Source organism: Cucurbita maxima, unplaced genomic scaffold, assembly GCF_002738345.1.
Source record: "Cucurbita maxima cultivar Rimu unplaced genomic scaffold, Cmax_1.0 Cma_Scf00024, whole genome shotgun sequence".
Classification (NCBI taxonomy): domain Eukaryota; kingdom Viridiplantae; phylum Streptophyta; class Magnoliopsida; order Cucurbitales; family Cucurbitaceae; genus Cucurbita; species Cucurbita maxima.
Genome location: NW_019272040.1, coordinates 1,819,125 through 1,843,399, shown reverse-complemented (window position 1 = coordinate 1,843,399; position 24,275 = coordinate 1,819,125). Strand labels below are relative to the sequence as shown.

The following is a 24,275-nucleotide window of genomic DNA, read 5'->3' as shown; positions in this document are numbered from 1 at the left end:
TATGGTTGGATCCACCATTACTGTCCATTTTTGTAGTATGGATTACGACCCAGATGTGATATTAAAGACTTTAGGACCCATGAATTGGAAATTCATCCACAAGGCTCAAAAGAGTTGAGGATGTGGGGATTAAATTTGTGTAGTATAGTGGGAGAAATTACGATTCTTGCCCTTAATTGGCGTTACTCTCACAAACTAGTGCTTGAAATAAGAACTGCAGATTCATACAGTGGTAACCGACGCACTCTAATGTTATTTTAAGTTAAGCAAAATGCATAGTTTGAAAGAATTAGTGGGGATGTTCATGTTAGACGAACAAGACTCTCCATAATGGTAGATATTGTCCACTTTGAGAATAAGCTCTTATGGCTTTGCTTTGAGCTCCCCAAAATGCCCCATCCCAAAATAGTTGGTATTTTTTTATTATAAATCCATCATTCCCTAAATTAACCGAGGTTGGACTTTCATCCAACACCTCCCCTTAAACAAAGTACGCCTCTCCTTAATCGAGACTCGACTCCTTTTCTTTTGGAGTCTTAGTCATTTTTTACTATGTCTTCGAGGCTCACAATACTTTTGTTCGATATTTGAGGATTCTATTGGCATGACTAAGTTTAGGGACATGACTCTGATACCATGTTAGATGAACAGACTCTCCACAATGGTATGATATTATCCAAGCATAAACTCTCATGGCTTTGCTTTGAGCTTCTCTAAGAGGCCTCATACGAATGGAAAAAGTATTCTTTGATTATAACCCGTTCAAGGGTTCATATGACTCAAGAACCAGAGATGAATTTGAACTATCCAACCCAAACTATGAGTTAGATTTTTTTACTGTTTGCATTGGGTTGTGGGTCAGTTCACGAGTCATTTTTTTATCGAATTAATTGACAAATCCTGTCCTATCTCATCATAATTTTAAGATTATTATGAGTATTAAAAATATGTGATATTTGCCACAGCAATGTTAGCCATTAACTTATTTTAGTATTTAATAATTATAAATTCCAATGAGAAAATAGAGAGAAATTATTTAAAAAAAATGAAAAAATGAAATAGAAATAGAGGAAGTGCAATGTGAAGCTTCATTCTCCCGTGCGTGCCTTCGTCTTCTCAATTTCCAAATATTTTCAGGTCAATCGCAATCAACTTGATCTCCTTTTGTTGTTCTTCTTCTTTCACATTAGAGCCGACCTCTCCTCTCGAACCATTATCGGTGGGTGGACGATCGATTCCTCGTCTAACCAGAATGGCGCCCACTAAGAAATCGAAGAAGCGCAAAAGGGATTCCAAGAAATTGAAGAAATGTAAAAACCTAAGCGTCGTTCCTATGGAACCCAGAGTCTCAGAGCCCGATTGGTGGGAAATTTTCTGGCACAAGAACTGTTCAACTTCAGGTTCCCCTCTTGCCCCCTCCCCAAATCTCAATATTCTACTTCAAATTTTTTTCAATTTTGTTCTTGGGTTTTCTGGCCTGAGCTGAATTCAAATGCTTCACATTTCTTTTGCCTGGATTAATTGGAAATCGTCATTTTAGCCTTAGTAGATATTTTGTTGGGGATTTTTGAGCCATTTAGATAATTTCTGAGAATGTAAGAGAATTTTATCTGTAATTGGAATGTTAAATAAGTGGCATTTTGTGATTCTGGGTTAGTCTGAATTGTTGGGAATTTGGTTGCAAGGGTTTTTGGTATATTATGATCTGTTGCTCATTTCATTTTCAGTACAACTTTCATAATTGAGGCATTTTCTAACATCTCAGGGAGCCTTCTAAGTATGTGCAGGTTCTTCTGGACCTAATGATGAAGCAGAAGTATTCAAGTACTTCTTTCGAACTTCAAAGAAAACTTTCGATTACATTTGTTCCCTCGTACGAGAAGATCTCGTGTCAAGGCCTCCATCCGGGCTTATCAACATTGAGGGGAGACTTCTTAGTGTGGAGAAGCAGGTTGCTATTGCTATGAGAAGATTGGCATCTGGTGAGTCACAAGTTTCTGTGGGAGCTTCCTTTGGAGTTGGTCAGTCTACCGTCTCTCAGGTTACTTGGAGATTCGTCGAAGCTTTGGAACAACGTGCGAAGCACCATCTTCGGTGGCCGAGTTCCTCCAGGTTGGAGGAAATCAAATCACAGTTTGAAGCTTCCTTTGGGCTGCCTAATTGTTGTGGAGCCATAGATGCAACACACATCATTATGACCCTTCCTGCAGTACAAACATCAGATGATTGGTGTGATACCAACAAAAATTACAGTATGTTCTTGCAGGGAATCGTTGATCACCAGATGAGATTTCTTGACATTGTAACTGGTTGGCCCGGGGGCATGACGACTAGTAGATTATTGAAGTGCTCAAAGTTTTTCAAACTATGCAATGTCGGTGAGCGTTTGAACGGAAATGCAAGAAAGTTGTCTGGAGGATCAGAAATCAGAGAATACTTAGTTGGCGGAGTTGGCTATCCTCTTCTTCCTTGGTTAATTACTCCTTATGAAAGCGATGACCTACCGCCATTGAAGCTCAACTTCAATACTGTGCACGGAGCTGCGAAATCGCTCGCTGTGAGGGCATTCTCTCAGTTGAAGGGCAGCTGGAGAATCCTCAACAAGGTTATGTGGAGACCCGACAAGCGGAAGTTGCCGAGCATTATATTGGTATGCTGTTTACTTCAAAACATTATAATTGACAATGGAGATGAGTTACAACCAGATGTTGCTTTATCTGGTCATCATGATTTGGGATATCAGGAGCATTGTTGTAAGCAGATTGATCCATTGGGAAACACTTCAAGGGAGAACTTGGCCAACCATTGGCATCAAAACAAAGAGAAAATCTGTTCTTCTTAACACTTCGACATTGCTCGGACCCCCAAAAATTGTCGGCGATCTGGTAAGACCTGATGTTGTATGTACACCGATGAATTAATGCATATTATGTTCAAAATTTTCCCATTATGAAGATGATTATTTTAGCTACCATGCCATTGTTTGTTCTTTAATTAATGTTCTTCATTGAAAAGCCCTGTATACCATATGGATCAACTAAGAACTCATTTATTGAAGAGTTGAAACAATATAATATGAACAATGAAGAGCCTCTAAAAAGAGCAGCTTTCTCTGATTAGATGCAGCCTTTCATGTGCAGCATAATCTCAAACCTAGAAGTAACATAAGAACCTCTATACAAAGAAAAATTAATAGATGATGACGAACCAATTAATATCCTGTTCATTAAGCTAGAATATAACTATTTCCCAGATAAACTCAATCTCTCATTCAACCCTTTGTTGGAGGTTTCATACAAGCACAAAATGGTGTCTTCTTCTTTTGCTTCTGCTTCGTTCTCGTCCCGCCATATAGATAGTCTCTTAGAAGAACTCTTGGACTCCGCTCGAGTACTTTACTTTTGCCCCTGGCCTCCCTTTCACCATCTAGTTTCATTATTAGAAACTGTAGCTTCTTTAACTCCAACTGCAATCGCCCGATCTTCTCTGATCCCTTCCGTGCTTGTTCTGAAATTCGCCTACTTTGGACACTGTCGTTTTCCTCTGGTTCCAGTGTGGATGATCCATCAGCAACCAGAAAACTATCTTGAACATTCTTTGTGAGTTTAAGGTTCATCTCATACAATTTGGTGATGGCTTCTTCAGCTTCTTCTACTTGCTCCTTCACTGTATCATATTCAAGACCTTTTTCTATCTTGCTCTTCTCTGTAGCATCCATCTTCTTCTTCAAATCTTGTACGGTTATCTGAAGATTTGCCAATTTCTGAACATCAGAATCAAGTCTTTCTAGAATCCTTCTCTTGTTTCCTTCATGGGGGAGATCAGAGAGCCTCTTGGAGATCTCTAGTTTATCCACACCCAACTCCTTCTCGACCAATGATTCGCTTGAAGGGTGCTTGCTACTTTGTCTCCTAGTCGATCCAACCCGACGATACTCCATAGATGAGCTTGCCACCATAGGAGCCTTGCCATCTGCCCAATCATAGCTGCCATCTTGATCAGTTGATTCCCACAGCTGAAGCATCCGATCACCAGGTGTTGCAGTTTCTCTCTGGCTGTTTCCATATGATGAACGGTCAGAAACCCGATCTAGTAGGATGTCTTTTGTCAGAACTTCATTTCCTTTTTCAGATATTTCAGACTTCGAATGTGACTGATTATAACGCTCCTGTCCTCGAAGTGCTGATTTGTCGTTTGTCAGATGGCCACTTTCTTGGCCAGATTTTACCTCCTCAATCTCCTTCAGTGCTTTCTCTAGCTTGGCACTGGCATTAAACTTTTCTAGTGTAGTCTGGCCCTCATATTCTTCAAATGCTACTTCAATTGCTTGAATCCTTCTATTCAAACCTTGCAGCTCAACCAAACCATCAAGGTGAACTTGATCACTATGTGGCTGCTGGGAAGTTGCGGAATCAGATTCCTGCAGAAAGTAAGGTTAAAGGCCATGAGATCATTAAAAACTCAGAGACCTTTCAAATGCAACAACTTGTTGATACATGAGTACTGGCACCTCTGTCTAATTCTAACGTTTAAAACTATTGGGGCTGAATTTTAACTTTCGGACCAAACTCGTAGAGATAGAAGTCAACTAATCTTGGCTCAGAAGACTCAGTATCAATGTCATGCAGATTTTAGTGTAAGAAAACAAAAACTATAAGAGAGAATAAGAATTGATATTCAGATAAAGGGATATTGGTATCACCTTCACTTCTTGTTTGTCGATTTTTTGCTTTTTTGTTGAAGGAATTGCATGCTTTTCAAGAGAACTTATAGAATCCTTCAAGGTTTGAATAGCCGGCGCATAAGCAGCCAACTCTGTTTTCATTCTGCCATTTTCTCCTTCTGAACTAACAATTTTGTTCTTCAGCAATTTGATCTCCAAATCTTTTGAAGAATTTCTATCTTGAAGAATCTCGCATGCTTCTGTTAGCTCATGAATCTTGTCTTCATAAATTGATTGATGAATAGCAGAAATCTGCAGCTCACCAAACAAAGTTGCAGCTTGACTCTCCCATGATTCTACTTCATTGTCTCTCATCTGAAGCTCCAACTCCATGTGCTTCTTTTGTTCTTCATTCATCTCCTCCAACTCTTCCACCGCTCGGAGGAGCTCCAACTTTTCATCTTCCTTCAAGCTTAGCAATGTTCGTATTTCCTCAATCACATGTTCCGACGTTGCCAAGGACATAATGAGCTCAGAGTTCTTGGTTTGTTCTTCCTCCAACTTCCCTTCCATTATTTTTAAACTCTCTTCAAGGTTTTTGTTTGTGGACTGAAGTTTATCCATGCACTCAACAAGCTTTCTCAGTTCTTGAAGATTTTCAGACACAATATCCTTGTAAATTAAAGAAAGTTGACTTCGAAATATTGTTTCACCGAACATATCGATGTTCGTGTCCTCTAATTCATGTTTCTCCTTCCTCAAGCCTAAGATTTCATTTGTCAAGAACTTCTCCTCTTCAGTGGCCTTGCAATTCTCAGTTTGTAATATCTGATAAGCCCCTTCCAAATTCTGCAGCTTTTTACATACATTCGACATTTCGGTCGTTAGCGCTTCTTCTTTACGGCTGCCCTCCACTATTTTTAACCTCATTTCCTCATTCAATTCTAGAAGTTTCTCCATCTCAACCTGGAGTATCGAATACCGTTCCGATTGGTTCTGATACTCCTGATCAAGTGTGTTCTTCTCGGTCAAATAATTTTCAGCCTTGCTACGCGACTTCTCCAAGAACATTGTGAGTTCTAAGTTCATCGTTTTTTCATATCCAAACTTTCTCTCTAGTTCCTTTACTCTCTCGTCAAGGTCGTTGTTTCTAATCTGAAGTTCATCCCTACACTCAGCAAGCTTTCTCATTTCTTCAAGAATTTCATTGATAATATCCTTACAAATGAGGAAAAGTTGACTTTGAAATATTGTTTCATTGAACATATCATTGTTCTCTTCTTCCAGTTGATACCTCTGTTTTCCCAAGTCGAGGACTTCTTTTGTCAAAGATGATTTCTCATCAAGAGCCTCGGAATTCGATACTCGTAAAATCTGGTAAGCTTCCTGCACATTATGCAGATTCCTGCATACATTTTCCATTTCTGTCTTGAACACTTGTTCTTTATGGTTTCCCTTTATAACATTCAACTTCAGCTCTTCACTCAACTCCAGAATCCTACTCTGGAGAATCAATATCTGCTCAGATTGGATTCTGTGCTCTTGATCAAATGCATTCCTTTCCATCAAAATGTTTGCAGCTTCGTTTTTCAGTTGCACAAGTAACTTTTCAGTAATAGATTTCTCAATCACTAACTGATAGTATTCATCATAAATTTCCTTTATGGAATTTTGTTTTTCCTCAAGTTTGCTAAATATGTTCTTCAGAAACGTTTGATCTTGCTCACCCTCATTATCAAACCCATGATATGCATGAATTTCAAGAGCTGTCAATACCTGTTGAAGCCCTGTCCTCAGGATTTTATTTTTCGCAATGAAGGATTTAATCTGCCCCTGAGCATTAAGATTTTCGCGCTCTAATTCAGAGATAGCTTCTTTTGACCTCTCTGATTCCTCGAAAAGTTTTCGAGACTCTAGAACTAAAGAGATATTATGATCCTTCATATCTTGCATGCAATTCCGTAAGACGAAGATCATAAACTGGGAATTTATAGCCTTTTCCGTTTCTCCCTCGTAATCTTTCTTCCAGTGATCGCATTCTTCTTGCAATCGACGCATTTGCAACTCCATATCAGCTAGCCGTTTTTCGCTGATTTCAGTAAAACTAGAATGAACTTGTTTTTCAGCATCCAAATCAGCCTTTAGCTTTTCTATTTCACAAAATGCAGATTCTCTTTCGTTGGCAAGCACCAAATGCTTCTCTAATGATTCACAGTATCTTTTATTCAGATCTTCAAGAGTGTTATGGGAGGTATCCAACTGATATAGTAAGCTTTCTCTCTCTGTAATGAGCCCAGACTTCTGTTGATCAAGCAATTGGCAGGAGTCCTCAAGATCCTTTGATTTCACCCTTAATGCTTCAAGTTCAGCCATTGCATCTGAAAGGGAATTCTCAAGAACTGTACTTTTTTCTGAGAGTTCTTCCAGATTTTTAGTTGTAACTTGTAGTAGAGAGGTCAGAACAACTTTCTCAGAAGAAAGAGTTGATTTCTCTCCCAATAAAGATTGATAAGATTCTTCTAACATCTTTACCCTCTCCTTCGTTTCTTCCAAGTCGACGCTCATATCAGAAATGGAATTTTCTAAAAAGGCATTTTTCTCGACCAGTTTCTCTAGAATAATTAGCTTCTCCAAGAGAGCTGCTTTCTCACTTTTCTCTGTCTCATAGCTCCCCTTCATCCTTGAATATTCATCTTGCAGTTCCTTCACAGATGTTCCAAAGCAGTCTAGATTGTAGCCAGTAGATTCCACCTGCTCCATTATGGCTACATTTTTCTTATTCAATTCATTAATCTCTTCTTTCAGACAGTAGATTTCTTGCTGCAGGGCGTTTCTTTCGTCTGTTCGATGTTCGACCTCTGCTTCGAGTTTACTTATCTTCTCCTTCAATCTCGACAGTTCATCTTGTAGATTTTTTATTGACAGAGCTGAAGACATATTGAGTTCATCAAGTTTCCTGCCTTCATTCTTAGCCTCCTGGACTTCTGTAACCAAACTCTGATTTTGGATTTCCAGATTCTTTAAAATTTGTGTCCTGTTCTTATGCTCAGCAGCAAGCGAACGCAATTCTTCTTTGGTCCGAGAATGCATATCCTGCAATGTTTGGAAAGCAGTCTCGGCTTCGACGAACCGCAAGTGCTCGTCCTGCATGCAATTCCATAGTCTTCCCAGTTCTTTTTGATTCTCGGTGAGTTCTTCTTTTTGAGACCCCATTTTCAGTACCAAAGACTCTAACTCAGATTGCAGAGCTAGGTTTGATGTCTCCAATAAATGACACTTTTCTTCAGCACTTCTTAACTTCAAAACTCCTTCATTGATTTGACCATGCAGCCTTTCAGCCTCTTCTTCAGCACAAGAAAGTCTATATTCAAGACTAGAAATCTTCTCCAAGCACTGCAGGTACTGAACAGCAGCAGCTTCGATTTCTTCTGTTAATTTTTCGACTGCTTGCTTAAGGATTATCAGTTCACTTTCAGCTTTTTCAGCTTGTTCGTTGTATCGTCTGGAACTCTCCTCTGCATGAAGAAGTTTCTCCTCTAGTTTCACTATCCTTTCTAAACTCTCTCGATATCGAGCAAGTGCAGCTTCCTTTTCTGCTCCTACTTCTGCAAGGCCTTGCCTCAAACTTTCAGCTTCGTTCTCGGCTTTACTTGTTCTCTCAGTAAGTTCTTCAGCACCCCTTTGAACGTCGAAGATATTGCTCTCCAGAAGAGATACTTTGTCTAGGCACTGTTGATATTTAAGCAGACTAGCTTCCTGCTCACTCTCTAGTTTGCTGAGGGCTTCCCTCAAATTCTGAGCCTCAGTTTCAGCTTTAGAGGCTCGATCATTAAGTTCTGTAGAATCCTCTTGTGCACGAGAGACTTCTAACTGAAGATTAGACAGCTTATCAAGACTCTGTTGATATTGAAGTAGACCAGCTTCCTTCTCAGCTTCTAGTTTAGCCAGAGCCTCCTTTAACACTGAAATCTCGGCCTCAGTAGCTGAAACCTTGATATCGTTCCCCCCATTTTGTTCATTCTCCTCGAAAACTTGAAAATTGAGCCCTTTCTTTGCCCTTCCTTCCCCGGAACCAAAAATATCATTGAACTGCTTCAAACCCCTTCGACCTGTAACGATGTTCGATTCTTCCGTCAAAGCTCCATTTCTTCTGCCAGCATTGGATTGGGGTGAAAACCCCAAGCCATCCTTTTGCAACTCATCTGCGTCAAAAAGAGCACGCATAGGGGGTGGCATCTCAGGTGTCCGTGGATCACCCTCATTACTCAAACCAGCAGGCGAATCATCAAATGGAACCTGATTAGGAAACGCTTCAGCCATCGTCCGATGAGCCTGGCGAAGCACCCCAGTTGCATTATCGTATCTTTCTGCCAACGCACGGTATGCACGGTAGAATTCTTCAACCAACTTCATAAGCTCGGGGCGCTTCTTGTAGTACATCTCAGCCCTCCTTGCAAAGGAATCTGCATCCTCTTCAAGAAGCTTGATCATCTGTTTCACTTTGACATCCATATCTGTTCCAAGCAGGACAGCCAAGTAATACTCAATCCATAGCCTATTGAAAAAAAAATCAATGGCTGAAAGAGATCAAGAACTTACCTGTAAGATTTTCTTGAAGCCATCTAGAATTTTTTGGGCTAATATGACTATCCCACCACCAAGAATACATACGCCTAGAATTTGTACGTGAACTAGTCATCATAACTTCAGCCAAATAAGTCCAAGTGTTCGATTCTTTGGCCTCTTCTACATAATCAACTTCAGGAACCCAAAACAATAACAGTTGGATACAATTTTTCCTATGAACTGAGAAATGAATCTCAAAATCAAGATGAGCATATCTAAGAAACAGTGAAAGAAGTACCTGATCAACAAAACTCAGGTCCAGAAGCTACAAAAGAGGAAGAAAATGGCAGTTCGTGAGCTGACAGAAACCAACAACAGAAAAAACCCAGATAAGTAAGAATTAGAAGAAACGAAGAAACGAAGAATCTCAAACAGGGTCATCGGTAAAATCAAACATCGGACCACGAAACACCCAGATCAAGAACATGACGACCAAAAAACGAGATGGGTTCCACAGTTTGATCAATGAAAGTACATAATTCGAAAGTAAAATCCGATTCCAGAAGAACAAAAAGAAACCCTATGGCGAATAAGAACAGAAGCTAGAAGTTACCAGATGGGAAATCAAACAGGAAAAGAAACAAAACTTGGCATATGGGTGTTGGATCAGCAGCTGTGACTAGATATCAGCTTCAGCTGCTTTTGCATCTGTCTCACCCCATCGCAGAAACTAACAGATCTTAATATCGATTCTTGTTCTTCGTGTTCTTGCTCTGCTTCTTCTGTGTATTGCTCTCGAATTCTGCTACTCTCTTCCGTTCAGTGCTGTTATTATTGCCTTGTTGGTGTAGTCTTGCCAAGAAAAACCTGCCTCAGAGGACGATTACGGCTTACAGAATGCAAACCAAACCAAAAACCCGACCAAAAAAAGTAAACGGACCATCGCATTTTTTTTTTTAATAATATGACAAAATTATTTTTTAATAAAAAATTGTTTGGTTAAATTATTTATGTTAGAATATTTTGGTGGGTTGGGGGTGAAAAGTCTATGTGGAATTTTTATTATTTTTTTTTTAAATGAGAAATTTTGATTTGACTAAATTACCCTTTTGATTAGGGCATAAAAAAAAAATGTTTTTTCCTTGTGCTTCTCCAAATTTGACTTCCCTATTTCTAGGGTTTCAAGACCCACATCATTTTGTGTTGGCTCATGTCCACGTGTTTCATGACTTTCGAATTTTTTTATTAATTATTCTTAGAAATTATAAAAAAATTCATTTTTTTAATTTTATTACCCATAACAATTTTGTTACTTTTAACCTAGTATTGAAATATACAAAAACAAATAAATGAAACAAAAATAATAATTTGTTTTTGTGTTGATAAAAAAAATAATGCGTCATTTTTTTTTATTGATACGGAAATATTAATCTAAATAAAAATAATTTGAACGAGTTTTGCTCATTTAAAATAAAAACGAAATTATTGATTTTATGGTTTTTACATTTTACATGTAGTTGAATTATTTGGTAAGTTTAATATTATTTATGAGATCCTTTAAGCCTATAAAAAATAAGTAAGCTATTTAATATGCTCTTTGCATAATAGAATAATAATATGTAACCATATAATTATTAACTCCATCATCATTTATCAATAATGTCCAAATTTCATTATTTTAGTTTATTATTAACCCTAAACTTTATAGTTTTAGTTATATTTATCATACTTAAAATATAAAAAACCAAATCATATTGTTAATTGATATTAAGTATGAGAAAAATATTTTATCGTAATGTTTTTAATAATTTAAACTATTTATGAGAATTTTTAAATTATAAAGTTGAAATTTAAAAATTTTAAATAATAGATAATACCAAATTTATAATAATATAATAGCTGGCAGAGAGTCCGAGACGGCGGGCGTGGGCGGTCCTCATTCGTCACCACCACTAATCATTTCTCTCCCCTTCACACTCGCCACGTGTGCACACAACACACGTGCGCCTTTTTTTTTTTTTTTTCACTTCTTTTTTAAATCTTAATTTTAATTCTTTCCAATACTGAAATATTCTCATTAAAAATATAATAGCAATATAATTAATTAGTTTAGTATAAATTTTCAATTTATTAAAAAAAGTTCACTCATTTGTAAATTTAAATATTTACATATGGCTGATAAACTAACGTTTTTATACGGATATTAAAACTGTATCTCAAGATATTTTCTATATTATTGAAATTATTGTCCATATGTTATTCCTCCGATGTGAATAGAGCGTGGTTCATTTTATATGTATATTTATTTTTCAAGCACGAGTTTTTTGGTTGATTCCTCACTCTTTTGTTTCGTGCTCGAGTTCCACAATCACAAATCTCGATTTTCCTATGCCAAAAATTTCTTTCTGAAAATAACCCATTTTAAATTATACTAAGACCAATGAAGTGGATCGGTCTTTTATATATATATATATATCAAAACATTAATTATTTTGATCTTTACTATATTTAAATAGATATTTTATTACAGACAAATATTTTAATTACGATTTACCATAAATATGACATTTTATTATAAGAAAATGTGTTGAAGGAGCTATAATCTTAATTAGATATAATTTTTAAAATTAAAATTAAAATTTTAGGAAAAGAAATTAGGTAAATAAGAAAAATACTTTTAACATTTATAAAAAAAAATATAATTTAAAAATAATTGAGAAGGATAAGGCGTAATGGGTAATGGAATGGCGTGGCGCGTGGGCTTCCAAATCTCATCCGGTGAGAATAATCCGACAGCACACTCACTGCCACGTCACTTTCGTCCCTATCCCCTGCACGAAGACTCCACGTCCATCTCCTGGTCCCACAAATCAACAAATCATTATCTGCCACGCCATATATCTCATATTTAATTCGCCCTCTACAATTACTGGAAAATCCTCATTCTTCCTTATTATTTAATTAATAATAATAATAATAATAATAATAAATATAAAATATATTATTTCCTTATTTTTAGTTTCTAATTTTTTTAATCTATACTTATAGAAAATAAAAAATATATATAAATATACAAATACCTTTATTTTCAAGTTATATTTATAATTAATATACTTTTGGTAAAGACAGTTGCCTTCATCGGGATAAGATCGAACTAATTTGTTTTGCTACGGAACTGTAATCTCCGAGATAATAATCGACGATTTTGTGCGAATGCAATGTCGTTAGTTCTCAATCTTCATACGTAAATTCCCATTTCCATCGTTCAATTCTCTGTCGTTCGCGCAGTTTCAGGCCGTGGAGCGTCGATGGCGTCCATTGTTTTCCGTCGGAAGCTCCCCAACAAACCTTTCCTTCTCCGTGTAAGACTCTTCTCGCAGTCCAACTCCTACACTGAGCCTGCTCGGCGTATCGAGAAGATTTTGATTGCGAATCGAGGTGAGATTGCATGTCGGATCGCTAGGACTGCTAGGAGGTTGGGGATTCAAACTGTGGCTGTTTTTAGTGACGCTGATCGGAATTCGCTTCATGTCAAGTTGGCTGATGAGGCTGTGCATATTGGCCCCTCGCCGGCGCGGTTGAGTTATCTGAATGCTGCGACGATTATTGAGGCTGCGTCAAGGACTGGTGCACAGGTGAGAATGGAGCTATGTTCGTTTTTTTTTTTTTTTCATTGATGGAAACATCGGAAATGCTCAAATTCTTAGCTAACTGCAATGTTTTTTTAGTTTATTTTCTGTTTTTTTTATGTACTGAATTTTGTTTAAATGCTTGCAGCTGTTGAATTATACTTGAATTTAACATGCTATTTTGATGTTAAGTCGTATTCGAACCCAATGTGGAGAATGTGTTTTATTAGAAGCTACTGATATAGCTATTACACAGAGAATGATGTTCCTGGTAACCGGATATTCACTTATCGGAGAAGGTTCTCTGATCCGGGGTGGGAGTAGAAATGCAGTCATGATTATTTTTGGTGATTAGATATTCATTGCATGGAAGGCTATACTGAATTGCCAGGTAAATATACATTGGGAAAAACTCTGCGTGGGAACATCCTCCTGCCAGAAGGCGAGGACTTGGTGACTAGAAGTGTGGAGCCTACTGCACCCTGTTTTTGATTGGCACACCTATCTTCTTTCAAGCTCCCTTTTGTGGAAATTTTCTAGGCCAATGATGTCTCGTTGCCATCCTTTCTTTCGGGATGTGATAGGATTCCGTTGTGATGTCGTAGGAGAGAGTACACTATTGAACACCCCCTTTTCGTGAGAAGGGGAGATTTTTTTGGCAAGCAGATTTGTGTTACGCTGTGGATCTTATGGGGAGAAATAAATAGTAGAACCCTTAGGGAGGTTGTGAGGGATCCTAGTGATGTTTGGTCCATCGTTCTATCGATTTTCTGTGATTGATTGAGGGATTATATAGTAGTTTAATTTTTTTTCTCAATGTAGTTAATTTTTGGCTACTGATAGGCAAAATCTTCTCTGCTTGGATGGCATGTAGTGTTTCCTACACCGTAAAATGTGGAGGATTTGGAATTGGTAACTTAATAACAAAAAATTTCATGCCTACTTTTGATGCAAGGCTGTATACAATGTCAGCAATGAATGTTACCTAGAGATGTCATTTTATTGAAAGCAACGAATGTTTCCTTATAGTGATATTGTATATTGAAGTTTATGGTATTTTACACATATGTCAATTATACAAAATAATACATCGTACGACAACTCTCATAAAAGAAAAAAAATATTTTACCCTAAACGAAATCTTAAGACATACCTAAAGGAGTACAAAACAAAAAAGTAGATAAAATCCTAAACTAAAAAAGCACAAAATTATCCGCATGTTTTGTCTTATGTTTATTACTCAGTTGACATTATTTTCGTTACATCAACACCATCCCAGGGTTCTTCATTGATTATTGATGCTGACCATTTACTTAACTCAGATTTCTCAATTTGATGGTCATATCCTTGTTCTGGTTACATAAGGCATGGTTTTTAGAGTGAGTATATTGTTTTGGTTTATAGGCTATCCACCCTGGCTATGGGTTTTTATCTGAAAGTGCTGATTTTGCTCAACATTGTGAAGACAAGGGCCTTACATTTATAGGCCCACCGACATCTGCAATTCGACATATGGGTGACAAAAGGTATGAGAAATTGAAACTATCTGCATTTCATGATTTTCCACTGTGTACGTGCAGTAGTAGAAAGTTCTTTAGGTAATTGTCTGCAGGACACAACATTATCCTGTTCATTTACTTTATTGTTTTTGTTTAATTTTTCTTTTTTTTTTAATCTTTAATTTTTTTGTATATTTTTTCCAAATAAATCTGTAATGTGTGCAAATATGCATCCTTTTTTGAGCATGCGAAGGGGTAGCTGCTTGCTTAGAACTAATTTTCGCTTCTCTATTCTTGAGACGTAATTGTTCCACTTGCCAATCAATATGTTATTTTACCAATCTTTTTCAGTGCATCAAAGCGAATAATGGGTGCAGCTGGCGTACCTCTTGTGCCTGGGTACCATGGTACTGAACAAGATATTGATACTATGAAGTTAGAAGCAGACAAAATTGGGTATCCAATATTAATAAAGCCAACTCATGGAGGTGGGGGAAAGGTGGGCAGTCTCTTTATGCCTAGGCATTATAAAGTTTTAGAGTCTATAAGAACAGAAATTTATAGAAGATTTCTGGTCCATTCGTTTTTGAGTGTTTGATCAGGAGTTGGAAAGATTCAACAAGCATGAGGCAGAAGAGTGCTCCATCTGCCTCTGATATCAAATCTAGCAATTAGTATACTTTTTTTGATCATGAAATTATAATTAGAAACAGCTATATGAGGGGAAATATTTATGCAAGTTCAAACTACGGACCAAGTTATATGAATGGCTGGTGATCAATCATCCAAACGGCATGTCCCTTCCATTTTCATTTCCAGATGAAAGTACAGCCATCTTTTTAACCCTGTTGTTATGTGAGATTTCTTACTCGAAATATTTTTTTAGGGTATGAGGATTGTACATAGTCCAAATGAATTTGTCGATGCTTTCTTGGGAGCTCAACGTGAGGCTGCAGCTTCTTTTGGCATAAGCACAATATTGCTAGAAAAATATATCACCCAGCCAAGGCACATAGAAGTCCAGGTATTTTTCTTTGCTTTGATTGTTTTAAATAATACTTATGTTGGTATTTTGTCTCCTGCAATGTACGAAAGTCTATGTAAAGTCCACTCACAAATACATGACATTTAAGACTATGAAGAAAATTAATGGCAGGGACCAAAGCAGACACTTCTCAAAAGCTTAGGAAGAAAAATGGAGATTTAAAAGAAAGCAAAATTACACTAGACCAAAATAGGATCTAAACCCTTGTCCAACTCTGAACCTTTATTTTTTCAGAAATGATCTACGAGAGCTTTTTGCATCAGTTTGGAGTTTCATTGGCCCACAAGTTGAGACTGTTGTTGTATACTCGAGGAGTTCCTCCACGTCCCACTTTTTGTAACAGTGGAAGGTTGTTGTGGGAGACTGGTTCTTCTATGCTCTTTAGGGACAAAAATGATTTGTCAAGAATTTAGAGGAGGTAGGATGGGCAGCTGGTCAAATATTGTATGAGTCATGCATGGATGGTAGTTGGAGTTGGTAACTAGTTTAGGAACGATGGGGAAGAGGATCAAGCATGTTGGAAAGAGACGAAAGGATGTTTAGGATTGGGAAGTCTTGAGGAGGTTCTCACAACCTTATCTACGTAATTAATGAGAATATTTGGTGAGCCCGTTTGTCAAATAGAAGAGTAAGTCTTCCTTAACCTAACCAGCACAGCTCAATTTGTGAAGATCATTCTGCCCAGATCTGAATAGAGTTCATTTATTTTCTTATTTTAATTTAGTTTTTTTAATTAATGTTATATACACGCTTTGAAGTGGTAAACCAAAATATAATTCTGGTCGATCCTTCACTGAAAATGAGAGGATATCAAGAATGATAAGCTTCGGATAGGCACAATTCAATATCAATAACATCACGAAATGCCTTAGGCATTTCTTCACGTAAGGACACTACTTAATGCTCACATTTTTTCGTTTTTTTGTTTATGCATTGATCTTTAGTCCTATTATGTTGAAGCTGTAGATTTTTGGGGACACACACGGGAACATTCTGCATCTATATGAGAGGGATTGCAGTGTGCAAAGAAGACACCAGAAGATAATTGAAGAAGCTCCAGCTGTAATGAGCGTTTTTCTTACTAAATATGTTTTTTACTGTATAATTTTATTTCAACTATAACTAAACTTGCTTTGGTGCAGCCTAATATTTTGGACGACTTCCGATCACACTTGGGTCAAGCAGCTGTCTCTGCAGCTAAGGTGAGGTCTACTTAATTTTCATGTAATCTAATGGTTAGTAATTGAACTTGGAAAATAACTCATTTCTCACATTAACTCAGACTACATATGTTGACTATTGGAATTGGATGCTTCAAATTCATGTAAAAGATAACGTGATTTATCCTTTCCTCAAATTGGAATACATTTTTTTGGGTCTTTTTTGGGGTGTAAGTAGGTTGGTTTAGCTCAGTTTTCGATCAAGATAAACAATGAGCCAGATGTTGGCCTAAGAAAATAAAAACTGATGCTAAAAATTATATGTATTGAAAATCGAAACTACTTCCAAACAAAAACTGACTAGACTACTAAATTTGGCAAAATCTATCCAAATTGAATTGATCGATTGATTTTCAGTTTTACATTTTATGAAACTAAACTAAACAATACCTATTGCTCGAACCAACTCAACAGCTTTGTACTGGTGGTTTCACTAGCGTTTTTGGTTTTGGTTTTGGTTTGCATCCTTATTCTTGTTACTTAAGCATGGCATGTTTTTTATGTGTAATTCATGCGAGCATATTAGTGGCTCTCCATGTTTGATTGATTTAATACTTGGGTGTTGAGAAATCCCTATCCTCAAAGCTCCCCTGGCGTGATAAAATTATGAGGTGATTATAGAAAGGTTGAGTGAACCATGAACACCCATTCATTAGTATATGTAAAGAGATGCATATCCAGTGCTTTTAGTACTTATTTAGGCAGAGGCTGATAGTTATTATTTTCCCAGGTGTAGAGCATATTTTTATTCTCTTTTTCCTTTTAACAGTCAAGTTTCTCATTAGATTACAGTAGGTAAGTTTACAATTCTTTCCTCCTTTCTAGGGATTTGAAGTGTACTAATTTGAGTTTTCAATTTGGTGCATAAAGGCAGTTGGTTATTACAATGCTGGCACAGTGGAGTTCATAGTTGATACCATCTCTGGTCAATTTTATTTCATGGAGATGAATACTCGCCTTCAGGTTCCTTGATTAAGCTTCTTGAGTTCCTGTTGTAAATTATAACGGATATTATTTGATGCCAGTTGGCTCTTACAAACAGGTTGAACATCCTGTTACTGAGATGATAGTAGGTCAAGATCTTGTCGAGTGGCAAATCCGTGTTGCAAATGGAGAATCTCTTCCCATAATCCAGTCACAAGTGCCTTTATTTGGTAATCTGCGTTATCTTGAAATAATGATGCACGAGACCTTCCCTAGATGTTGCAATTAGTGTGTATGTACTGTAGCTACTTAAATACGTAAACTAAAGTAATAATATTAAAAAAAATATTTAATATGTTGCTCATTTATGTATGTGGAAATGGAGGGATTTAGTAGCAAGATTTATTATTCCTTTAAGAGTGACCTACTATGGTCTTTCTTTACCATGAGATTGTTTACTCTCAAGTTTCCAGTCTTTTCTATTTGATATTGCATGTGTGCTCACATTCCGGACTCTGCTGAAGTTAATTTGACTTGTTGTTAGGTCATGCTTTTGAAGCCCGCATATATGCAGAAAATGTGCCAAAAGGGTTTCTTCCAGCTACTGGAAGTCTTCACCATTACTGCCCTGTTCCCGTTTCACAGTCTAGTAAGATGCTTTACTTCATTAGTACAGCAATTCAATCTTCAGTTTCTGCAACTAGAAACACGTTTTATTGGAACATTCTAACCATTAGCCATGTCTGACTGTTTACTGCCTTACTTTGAAGTTTCACGTTCACTTTGATTTCCATCTTTCCTTTTCACTTTTTCCTTTTTGAAATCAATAATTCTACTTTAACAGTTCGAGTTGAAACTGGGGTTGAACAAGGAGATGCTGTTAGTGTGCATTATGATCCAATGATTGCTAAGCTCGTTGTTTGGGGAGAAAATCGTGCTGCAGCATTAGTCAAACTAAAAGACTGCCTAACAAAGTTTGAGGTAAATCTAATCAGAATTAGTTTGCTCTGCAGAATTTAGCATTCAACTTGATTTAAGCTGAAAAAATAAATTGTCTAGTTGAAACCTCAAAATCGGTATTTCACTGAGATATTTGGATAACGTCCCTAGTAATTGGCCTGTTATAGAAAATAAGAACAAATTTGGAACTAGAAATAGTGAAGGTGGTAAACTTGGCTGTTTCAACGGCAACTACAGTTATTTTATAGCAGCTATTGATCCAGGAACTTCCCTTCATGGCCAAATTTACACTACTTTCATTTATTTCAAAGCAGTTATCTTGTGTGAGCATCTAGTGAATATGGATCGTACTGGTTATAGGTATGATGTCCAAAAGGTTTCTGACCTTGGCTTATGTTTTTAATTGACAGTTGCTAGCTAAGATTGTCTTGAGTTAACATTCTGTAGTTAATTTTCAACATTTCACAAATCTAAATTCATATTGAATCATTGAGGCAATTGTTCTTTCATAAGGTTGCAGGTGTTCCAACCAACATAAACTTTCTACTAAAGCTTGCAAATCATCATGCATTTGAACGGGGGGATGTGGAAACTCATTTTATTGAGCACTATAAAGATGACCTTTTTGTTGATCCTTCTAATCTTGTGATGGCAAAAGAAGCATATGATGCTGCTTGGCTTAATGCCCGTCTAGCAGCTGCATGTCTCGTCAGCTTGGAACTCTCTAAACTTAATGAAAAATCTTCTGGTATGCAAGTTTTTATCTAGTTCTGTGAAGTTAATTGCTTTAGAAATCGTTTTTTAAAGTTAAAATTATTTATGTTTCCAGGGAAGGGTATACATTCAATATGGTACTCTCCTCCTCCGTTTAGAGTCCATCATTGTGCTAGGCGCACAATAGAATATGAGTGGGAGAATCCATATGATAGCAGTGTCTCAAAGCCATTTGCACTTACAATTACCTACCAGCAAGATGGGGGCTTGTTAATTGAGGTACATCTCGGCCTTTAAAAGACATGCAAGTAGTCATTTAGCGGCATTTATGTTTTTGTTTGTCTTATCATTACAGTTATTTGTTTGGAAACAAAATACTTTTCTTGAGTAAATGAGAACAACCACAAAAAATTGGACCTTCATACAGGCCATTCATGACCACCTGCATGGCTTTTAGTAGGAAAGACCAAAGAGGTATTGGCGTGCCTTTCTAAGGTTTTGGGTGGGATCGATTTTAGAAATTTCAGGAAGAAGAGCATTCTACAATCAGGAGAAAATTTAGTTCAAGTGGTCGGGTATGGTTAGGATTGAATGCCTGGTTTTGGTGACGTTGCTTATAAGACCCACTTTGTGAAGTTATAAATGGTCTGATGATTATTAGACAAGACTGTTATGCTATAATGGGGAAACTCATTTTGCTTCTCTTTTGGTGACGGAAGGGGAACTTTTTCTTTGGCAGGCTAGTCTTTTCTATTTTATGAAATATTTGGTTAGACAGTAAAATGTGGGTGTTCAAGAGTGGAGAGTAATATTTGGATTCGGCGTAGTTCAACACTTCCTAGAGGTTCATGCAACCAAATCTTTCATGGTTTCATTGTTTTAATTTTTTGACAATCAGAACACATTCTTACAATTTTTCTTTTCGTTGGCTCTTTTGTTTGGTTTCAACTTGTTCATATATGGCCTGTTTTCTCATTTATCCTTCATTCCTTCTTAATGAAAGCAGCTCTCTTGTAAATGAAAGAAAAAAGAAAGTATATTGATTTGATTCATGATACCGAGTGTTCTCAACATGTATACAGACTGGAGAACATGGTTCTTCTGCAGTTGAGGTTAAAGTTACTCACCTTGGAAAATATAAGTTCAGAGTTGAAGTTGATGGTATTATCATGGAAGTTCGCTTGGCTATTTACTCGAAGGTAAATGAAGAATCTATTCCTGTATTAATAAGTTCGCCCCACCCACTCTCCTTCTGTATTCTTCATTGGAACTATTTTGAGTTCAGGATCAGACAAAGCATATACATATATGGCATGGGTCACATCATCATCACTTCAAACAGAAGTTGGGGGTAAATTTATCAGAAGAAGATGAATCACAACATAAGCCTGGTTTTGAGGCAGCATCCCACCACCCCGAAGGAACTGTTGTTGCTCCCATGGCTGGTTTGGTGGTCAAGGTTCTAGTGAAAAATGGTGATCAAGTTGGAGAAGGGCAATCTGTGTTGGTCCTTGAAGCAATGAAAATGGAGGTTTGCAACTGACCCGTGTGTATTTTAATGTTCAGTAACTCTCTTTCCACCAATTGCAGTTCTAATATTCCGCTCTTGAATTTTCAGCACGTTGTGAAAGCTCCCATTGCTGGACAAATCCATGGCCTACATGTTGCAGCAGGTCAGCAGGTTTCTGACGGGAGTATTTTGTTTAGTGTCAAGGTAAGCTATTTACCTTTAGAACTATTTTATGGACTATATTGATTATCTTTTTTGTGGGAGACTTAGATGAATGCATGTAGATTATAATGAAACATAATAAGCAATAAGCATATCATAACTGATTTTGCAACCAGCCTAATTTTGTACCCTCAAGGTTCCCATCACCTCTGTATTTAATGTTTAATGGTTAAAGTCGGATTAATTTTTTCAAATTTATTTCCTATAGGTAAGTTGGTGTTACTCTCTGTTGCGGAAACTTGAAAAATTTGGGAGAATATTTTATAGGAAATGAAGTTGTTTATGGGCTGTTGTTGACTGCAAGTTCTCAACTCCTAGGTTTGGCAAGTGGCAAGTCTTGGTGATCAAAGTTAGGATTAGCTTGAGGCTTCATATTGAATGTTGCAAGGCATCGTGAATACTTCGGATATTTGAATGCTGTCTAGATTCGTTGTGGAAACTTGAAAAGTCTGGGGACAATACTTTATAGGAAACGAAATTGTTCATAGGGTATTGGAGTCTTGTTGAGTGCAGTTCTTACCTCATAATTGGCAATGGGAAAATCTAGGTTATCAAAGCTAGGATTATTATCTGGTACAAGGTGGGTTTGATTTTCAGTGATCGTAGGAGTTACTTTCAAAAGCTGAAACTGCTCTCCAGCGATTGAACTCCATTTTAGTTACTTCATTTCACCTTCCTTCTTTAGGACATTCCAATGCTGATATGGACTCTTCAGTTGGTCAAATCTTGGGGAGTGGTTCTTCTACACCCATTTAGGTAGAATTTTTTTCCTTGACGACTCCACAACTCAACTGTCAAATGAAAATCTTACTCCAGAAATCTCACTAAGAAGAAATCAAGTCTCTTTACTAGACTAGTCTTCTGTAAGAACCTTTGCAGATCCCCCATTCCTGGAGTTGCAAGTTCTTTTTGTGATCTCTCCGTCATTGTGTCCTGTGAATAGAGATGATCGTCTGTGTCAAATCGGTTTCCTGTTTGCGTGTGGAAGAACAGTCTGGTGTAATACTACTAGGGATTATTCCGGCTCCTTTGGATCCGTAGTCATAGAAGGTTTATTGAAGGGGCTGTAAAGGAGATTAGCACTTTCTTTAGTATTGTTTTACATGTTCCAAGTGCAGTGCTAGTAGAACTGTCATTATATCCACTCCACCCTCCGGAGAAAAAGAAAGTAAATCCAACAAAATCCCATTTTCTCCTTGAAAAGGGAGGTACAAACAAAACTCTGTTTACTCGATCTTTTTGTTGGAGAGATGATAGGAGGAGAGAATAGAGAAAAAGAAAAAAAAGGGGGCATTTTCTTGCCTTTTTCTTTTCTTTTACTTGCACAGCTGGTGGGCTTAATAGCATGGATATTGAGGTACACGTATTTAACAACTCAAATTAAATAATTTTCTTTTACATAAATGCCTAAACCATCAACCTGTATCTAAATTCTTTTAATGAGAGAGTTCATCGATATAGTTTTGTAGATAAAATATAGTTGCTAACTGAGAAGAATTTAGCCTGAGATCATTTCTCAGAAGAGTGGCATCTCTCTTTGATTGGTATATTGACCACATCTGTCATCTTAACTGTGGCTTTTAATTGTCTTCAAATGTTAGTACCACTTTAGAATTGGCTTGTAATATCATTTCTTGAATTATTAGACTGAGTTTGATCAGAAGTTGAAATAAATTGTGGTTTCTGCAGAAAAACTAGAAATAATGGAACGTCTTCTTTCCTGACAATGGCAAGGTACGGCTCATTTTAGCTTCTTCATGCTATGACGACCATTGAAGGGGTTGTTGTGCTGTCACCTCTGATCAATTAAAATAAATGTTGTATATGATCATTGTGACTCAATAAAAAAACATCACTTGTTAATTTAATACATTATCTCTCCCTCTCCCCTGGCTACTTTTCCCACTTATAATATTATTACGCATGATTGTGATTCTAATCAGTCGTGGCAGGTTTTTGCATGACATGATGCTTTGACCTAGGCGTTTGGAATTTTTAGCCTCGTAAGTCTTTAAACTTTCAAAATTGTTTATTTAGTTTTTATATTTCCAAAGGTTCTAAATAGATAGTTAAAACAAAGTTTCTTTCAATTTTGTGTTGAATAACTTCTTGTTAATGATTCTATTTTGTAGTTATATAAGGATTATGTGATAAGTTAATTTTGGATATTAAATTAATGGAGTTAACAACATACCTTAAAGAAATTAGATCGAGTTTTATCTTATCATCTATAAGAGGAATCTAGTCTCTCTCTTAGATCGGTAAGACCTGCGATAATCTTTTTTTACTATCATTGTGTACGATTGTTCATTCTCTTCCATTTGTCAATTTTTTCTCTACAGAATTAACATTCAATTTTTTCTCTAAAGAATTAACATTCAAGAAACAGTACTGTACTTTTCTACTAGATTTGTGTTTCAATGGTGTCTGAACTTACTGAAGATGGAGAGATGCATGTTAAAATTGAAGGAAAAATATTTTATTTTATTTTATTTTTTTTATCACCATGTTGTTCTTCAACCTTACAAAATTTCCTATTAAATTTAGAGATATTCCCATAAATCTTTCTAGTATATGTTTTATTGTAACATTATACTGAAATACGTTGAACTTTACTTCTATGATTGAGCTACCAAAAAAAAAATTGCATTTTGTTTGTATAGGTAGTAAATATTGATTCTTTTAAGACTTTTTTAGTCATGATTTCATTTTTTCATGATCACTCTCTCGTTTGAATGTAGTCTTAGTTTGTTCATATTTCTTTCAAATCTAGAATCATATTTTTTAGACTTAGACCTTGAGGACTAAAACGGGAAAAGTTTAAGAACCAAAACGAAATATGTATAAAAATTCATGGTCGAACCCAAAAAAGGTTTTTTTTTTTCTTTGGGGTTTTAAAGTGGTCGTTTTTTTTTTTTTTGTTGGTGTGTGGCTTTATTGAGGTAGTAAGAAGGAAGTTATGATGAACTTGGCCAAAGGTTAGGCAGTCAAAAGAATAGAGCATCAATACCAAAATTGAAAGCATTGATGGAAAGAGTTTGAGAAGATTGGAGATTCTTAAAGAGTTTGTGAGGAAAGGTCAACACTTTTGGCTTTGCTAAGTTCATCAAAATGTCTTCATACTTTTTTTTTTTTTTTTTTTTTTTTTTTTTTTTTTTTTTTTTTTTTTTTTTTTTTTTTTTTGCTTAAAAAAGAGATTTTAAAACAGACCCAATGGATTAGATTCTGGAATTTGCTGACTTTGGTATAGAGTTGAGCTGGTTTGAGTTGTTCGGTTCTTCGTTTTAGATCATTTATTTGATAAACTTGTTCTTTGAATTCAT

At 36.5% G+C, this 24,275-nt stretch overlaps 3 protein-coding genes across 8 annotated transcripts; 2 read left to right on the top strand and 1 right to left on the bottom strand.

Annotated features, from left to right (window-relative positions):
- Positions 1–1,064: 1,064 nt before the first annotated feature.
- LOC111497682 (protein ANTAGONIST OF LIKE HETEROCHROMATIN PROTEIN 1) lies at positions 1,065–3,035 on the top strand. Of its 4 annotated transcripts, XM_023148563.1 has the most exons (3): positions 1,070–1,137; positions 1,252–1,400; positions 1,779–3,035. In XM_023148563.1, the coding sequence occupies exons 2-3, from the start codon at positions 1,253–1,255 to the stop codon at positions 2,840–2,842; spliced, it is 1,212 nt and encodes a 403-aa protein (XP_023004331.1). In that variant the 5' UTR covers positions 1,070–1,137; position 1,252; the 3' UTR covers positions 2,843–3,035. The 4 variants fall into 4 exon arrangements, 3 of the variants coding, with proteins under 3 accessions (XP_023004332.1, XP_023004330.1, XP_023004331.1); XR_002720648.1 differs by having other exon boundaries at positions 1,065–1,400; positions 1,766–1,961; XM_023148564.1 differs by having other exon boundaries at positions 1,065–1,400; positions 1,788–3,035.
- LOC111497678 (protein NETWORKED 1D) lies at positions 3,035–10,177 on the bottom strand. 3 transcript variants are annotated; one of them, XM_023148558.1, is made up of 6 exons: positions 9,843–10,177; positions 9,528–9,587; positions 9,263–9,421; positions 5,125–9,177; positions 4,703–5,091; positions 3,035–4,420 (listed from the first exon to the last, which is right to left on the bottom strand). In XM_023148558.1, exons 3-6 carry the CDS (start codon positions 9,363–9,365, stop codon positions 3,272–3,274), a joined length of 5,694 nt encoding a protein of 1,897 aa, XP_023004326.1. In that variant the 5' UTR covers positions 9,366–9,421; positions 9,528–9,587; positions 9,843–10,177; the 3' UTR covers positions 3,035–3,271. The 3 variants fall into 3 exon arrangements, with proteins under 3 accessions (XP_023004326.1, XP_023004324.1, XP_023004325.1); XM_023148556.1 differs by having other exon boundaries at positions 4,703–9,177; XM_023148557.1 differs by having other exon boundaries at positions 4,703–9,177; positions 9,528–9,554.
- A 2,180-nt stretch (positions 10,178–12,357) lies between these two features.
- LOC111497679 (methylcrotonoyl-CoA carboxylase subunit alpha, mitochondrial) lies at positions 12,358–22,844 on the top strand. The gene is made up of 16 exons (XM_023148559.1): positions 12,358–12,864; positions 14,263–14,384; positions 14,709–14,856; positions 15,244–15,381; positions 16,369–16,464; positions 16,545–16,604; positions 17,493–17,585; positions 17,665–17,776; positions 18,091–18,195; positions 18,391–18,527; positions 19,020–19,254; positions 19,336–19,499; positions 20,303–20,419; positions 20,506–20,751; positions 20,839–20,934; positions 22,642–22,844. The coding sequence occupies exons 1-16, from the start codon at positions 12,538–12,540 to the stop codon at positions 22,648–22,650; spliced, it is 2,205 nt and encodes a 734-aa protein (XP_023004327.1). The 5' UTR covers positions 12,358–12,537; the 3' UTR covers positions 22,651–22,844.
- The last annotated feature ends 1,431 nt before the right edge of the window (positions 22,845–24,275 follow it).

What these genes read in the sequence shown, in the direction of transcription:
- LOC111497682 (XM_023148562.1), top strand. Translation starts at nt 1,253, where the DNA reads ATGGCGCCCACTAAGAAATCGAAGAAGCGCAAAAGGGATTCCAAGAAA. An exon ending in CAAGAACTGTTCAACTTCAG is followed by an intron (nt 1,401 to 1,778) that starts GTTCCCCTCTTG and finishes GAGCCTTCTAAG; the next exon opens with TATGTGCAGGTTCTTCTGGA.
- LOC111497678 (XM_023148556.1), bottom strand. Translation starts at nt 9,365, where the DNA reads ATGATGACTAGTTCACGTACAAATTCTAGGCGTATGTATTCTTGGTGG. An exon ending in GCTTCAAGAAAATCTTACAG is followed by an intron (nt 9,178 to 9,262) that starts GTAAGTTCTTGA and finishes TGCTTGGAACAG; the next exon opens with ATATGGATGTCAAAGTGAAA. An exon ending in TCGACAAACAAGAAGTGAAG is followed by an intron (nt 4,421 to 4,702) that starts GTGATACCAATA and finishes TACTTTCTGCAG; the next exon opens with GAATCTGATTCCGCAACTTC.
- LOC111497679 (XM_023148559.1), top strand. Translation starts at nt 12,538, where the DNA reads ATGGCGTCCATTGTTTTCCGTCGGAAGCTCCCCAACAAACCTTTCCTT. An exon ending in CAAGGCACATAGAAGTCCAG is followed by an intron (nt 15,382 to 16,368) that starts GTATTTTTCTTT and finishes TTGAAGCTGTAG; the next exon opens with ATTTTTGGGGACACACACGG. An exon ending in ATGGGGGCTTGTTAATTGAG is followed by an intron (nt 19,500 to 20,302) that starts GTACATCTCGGC and finishes ACATGTATACAG; the next exon opens with ACTGGAGAACATGGTTCTTC.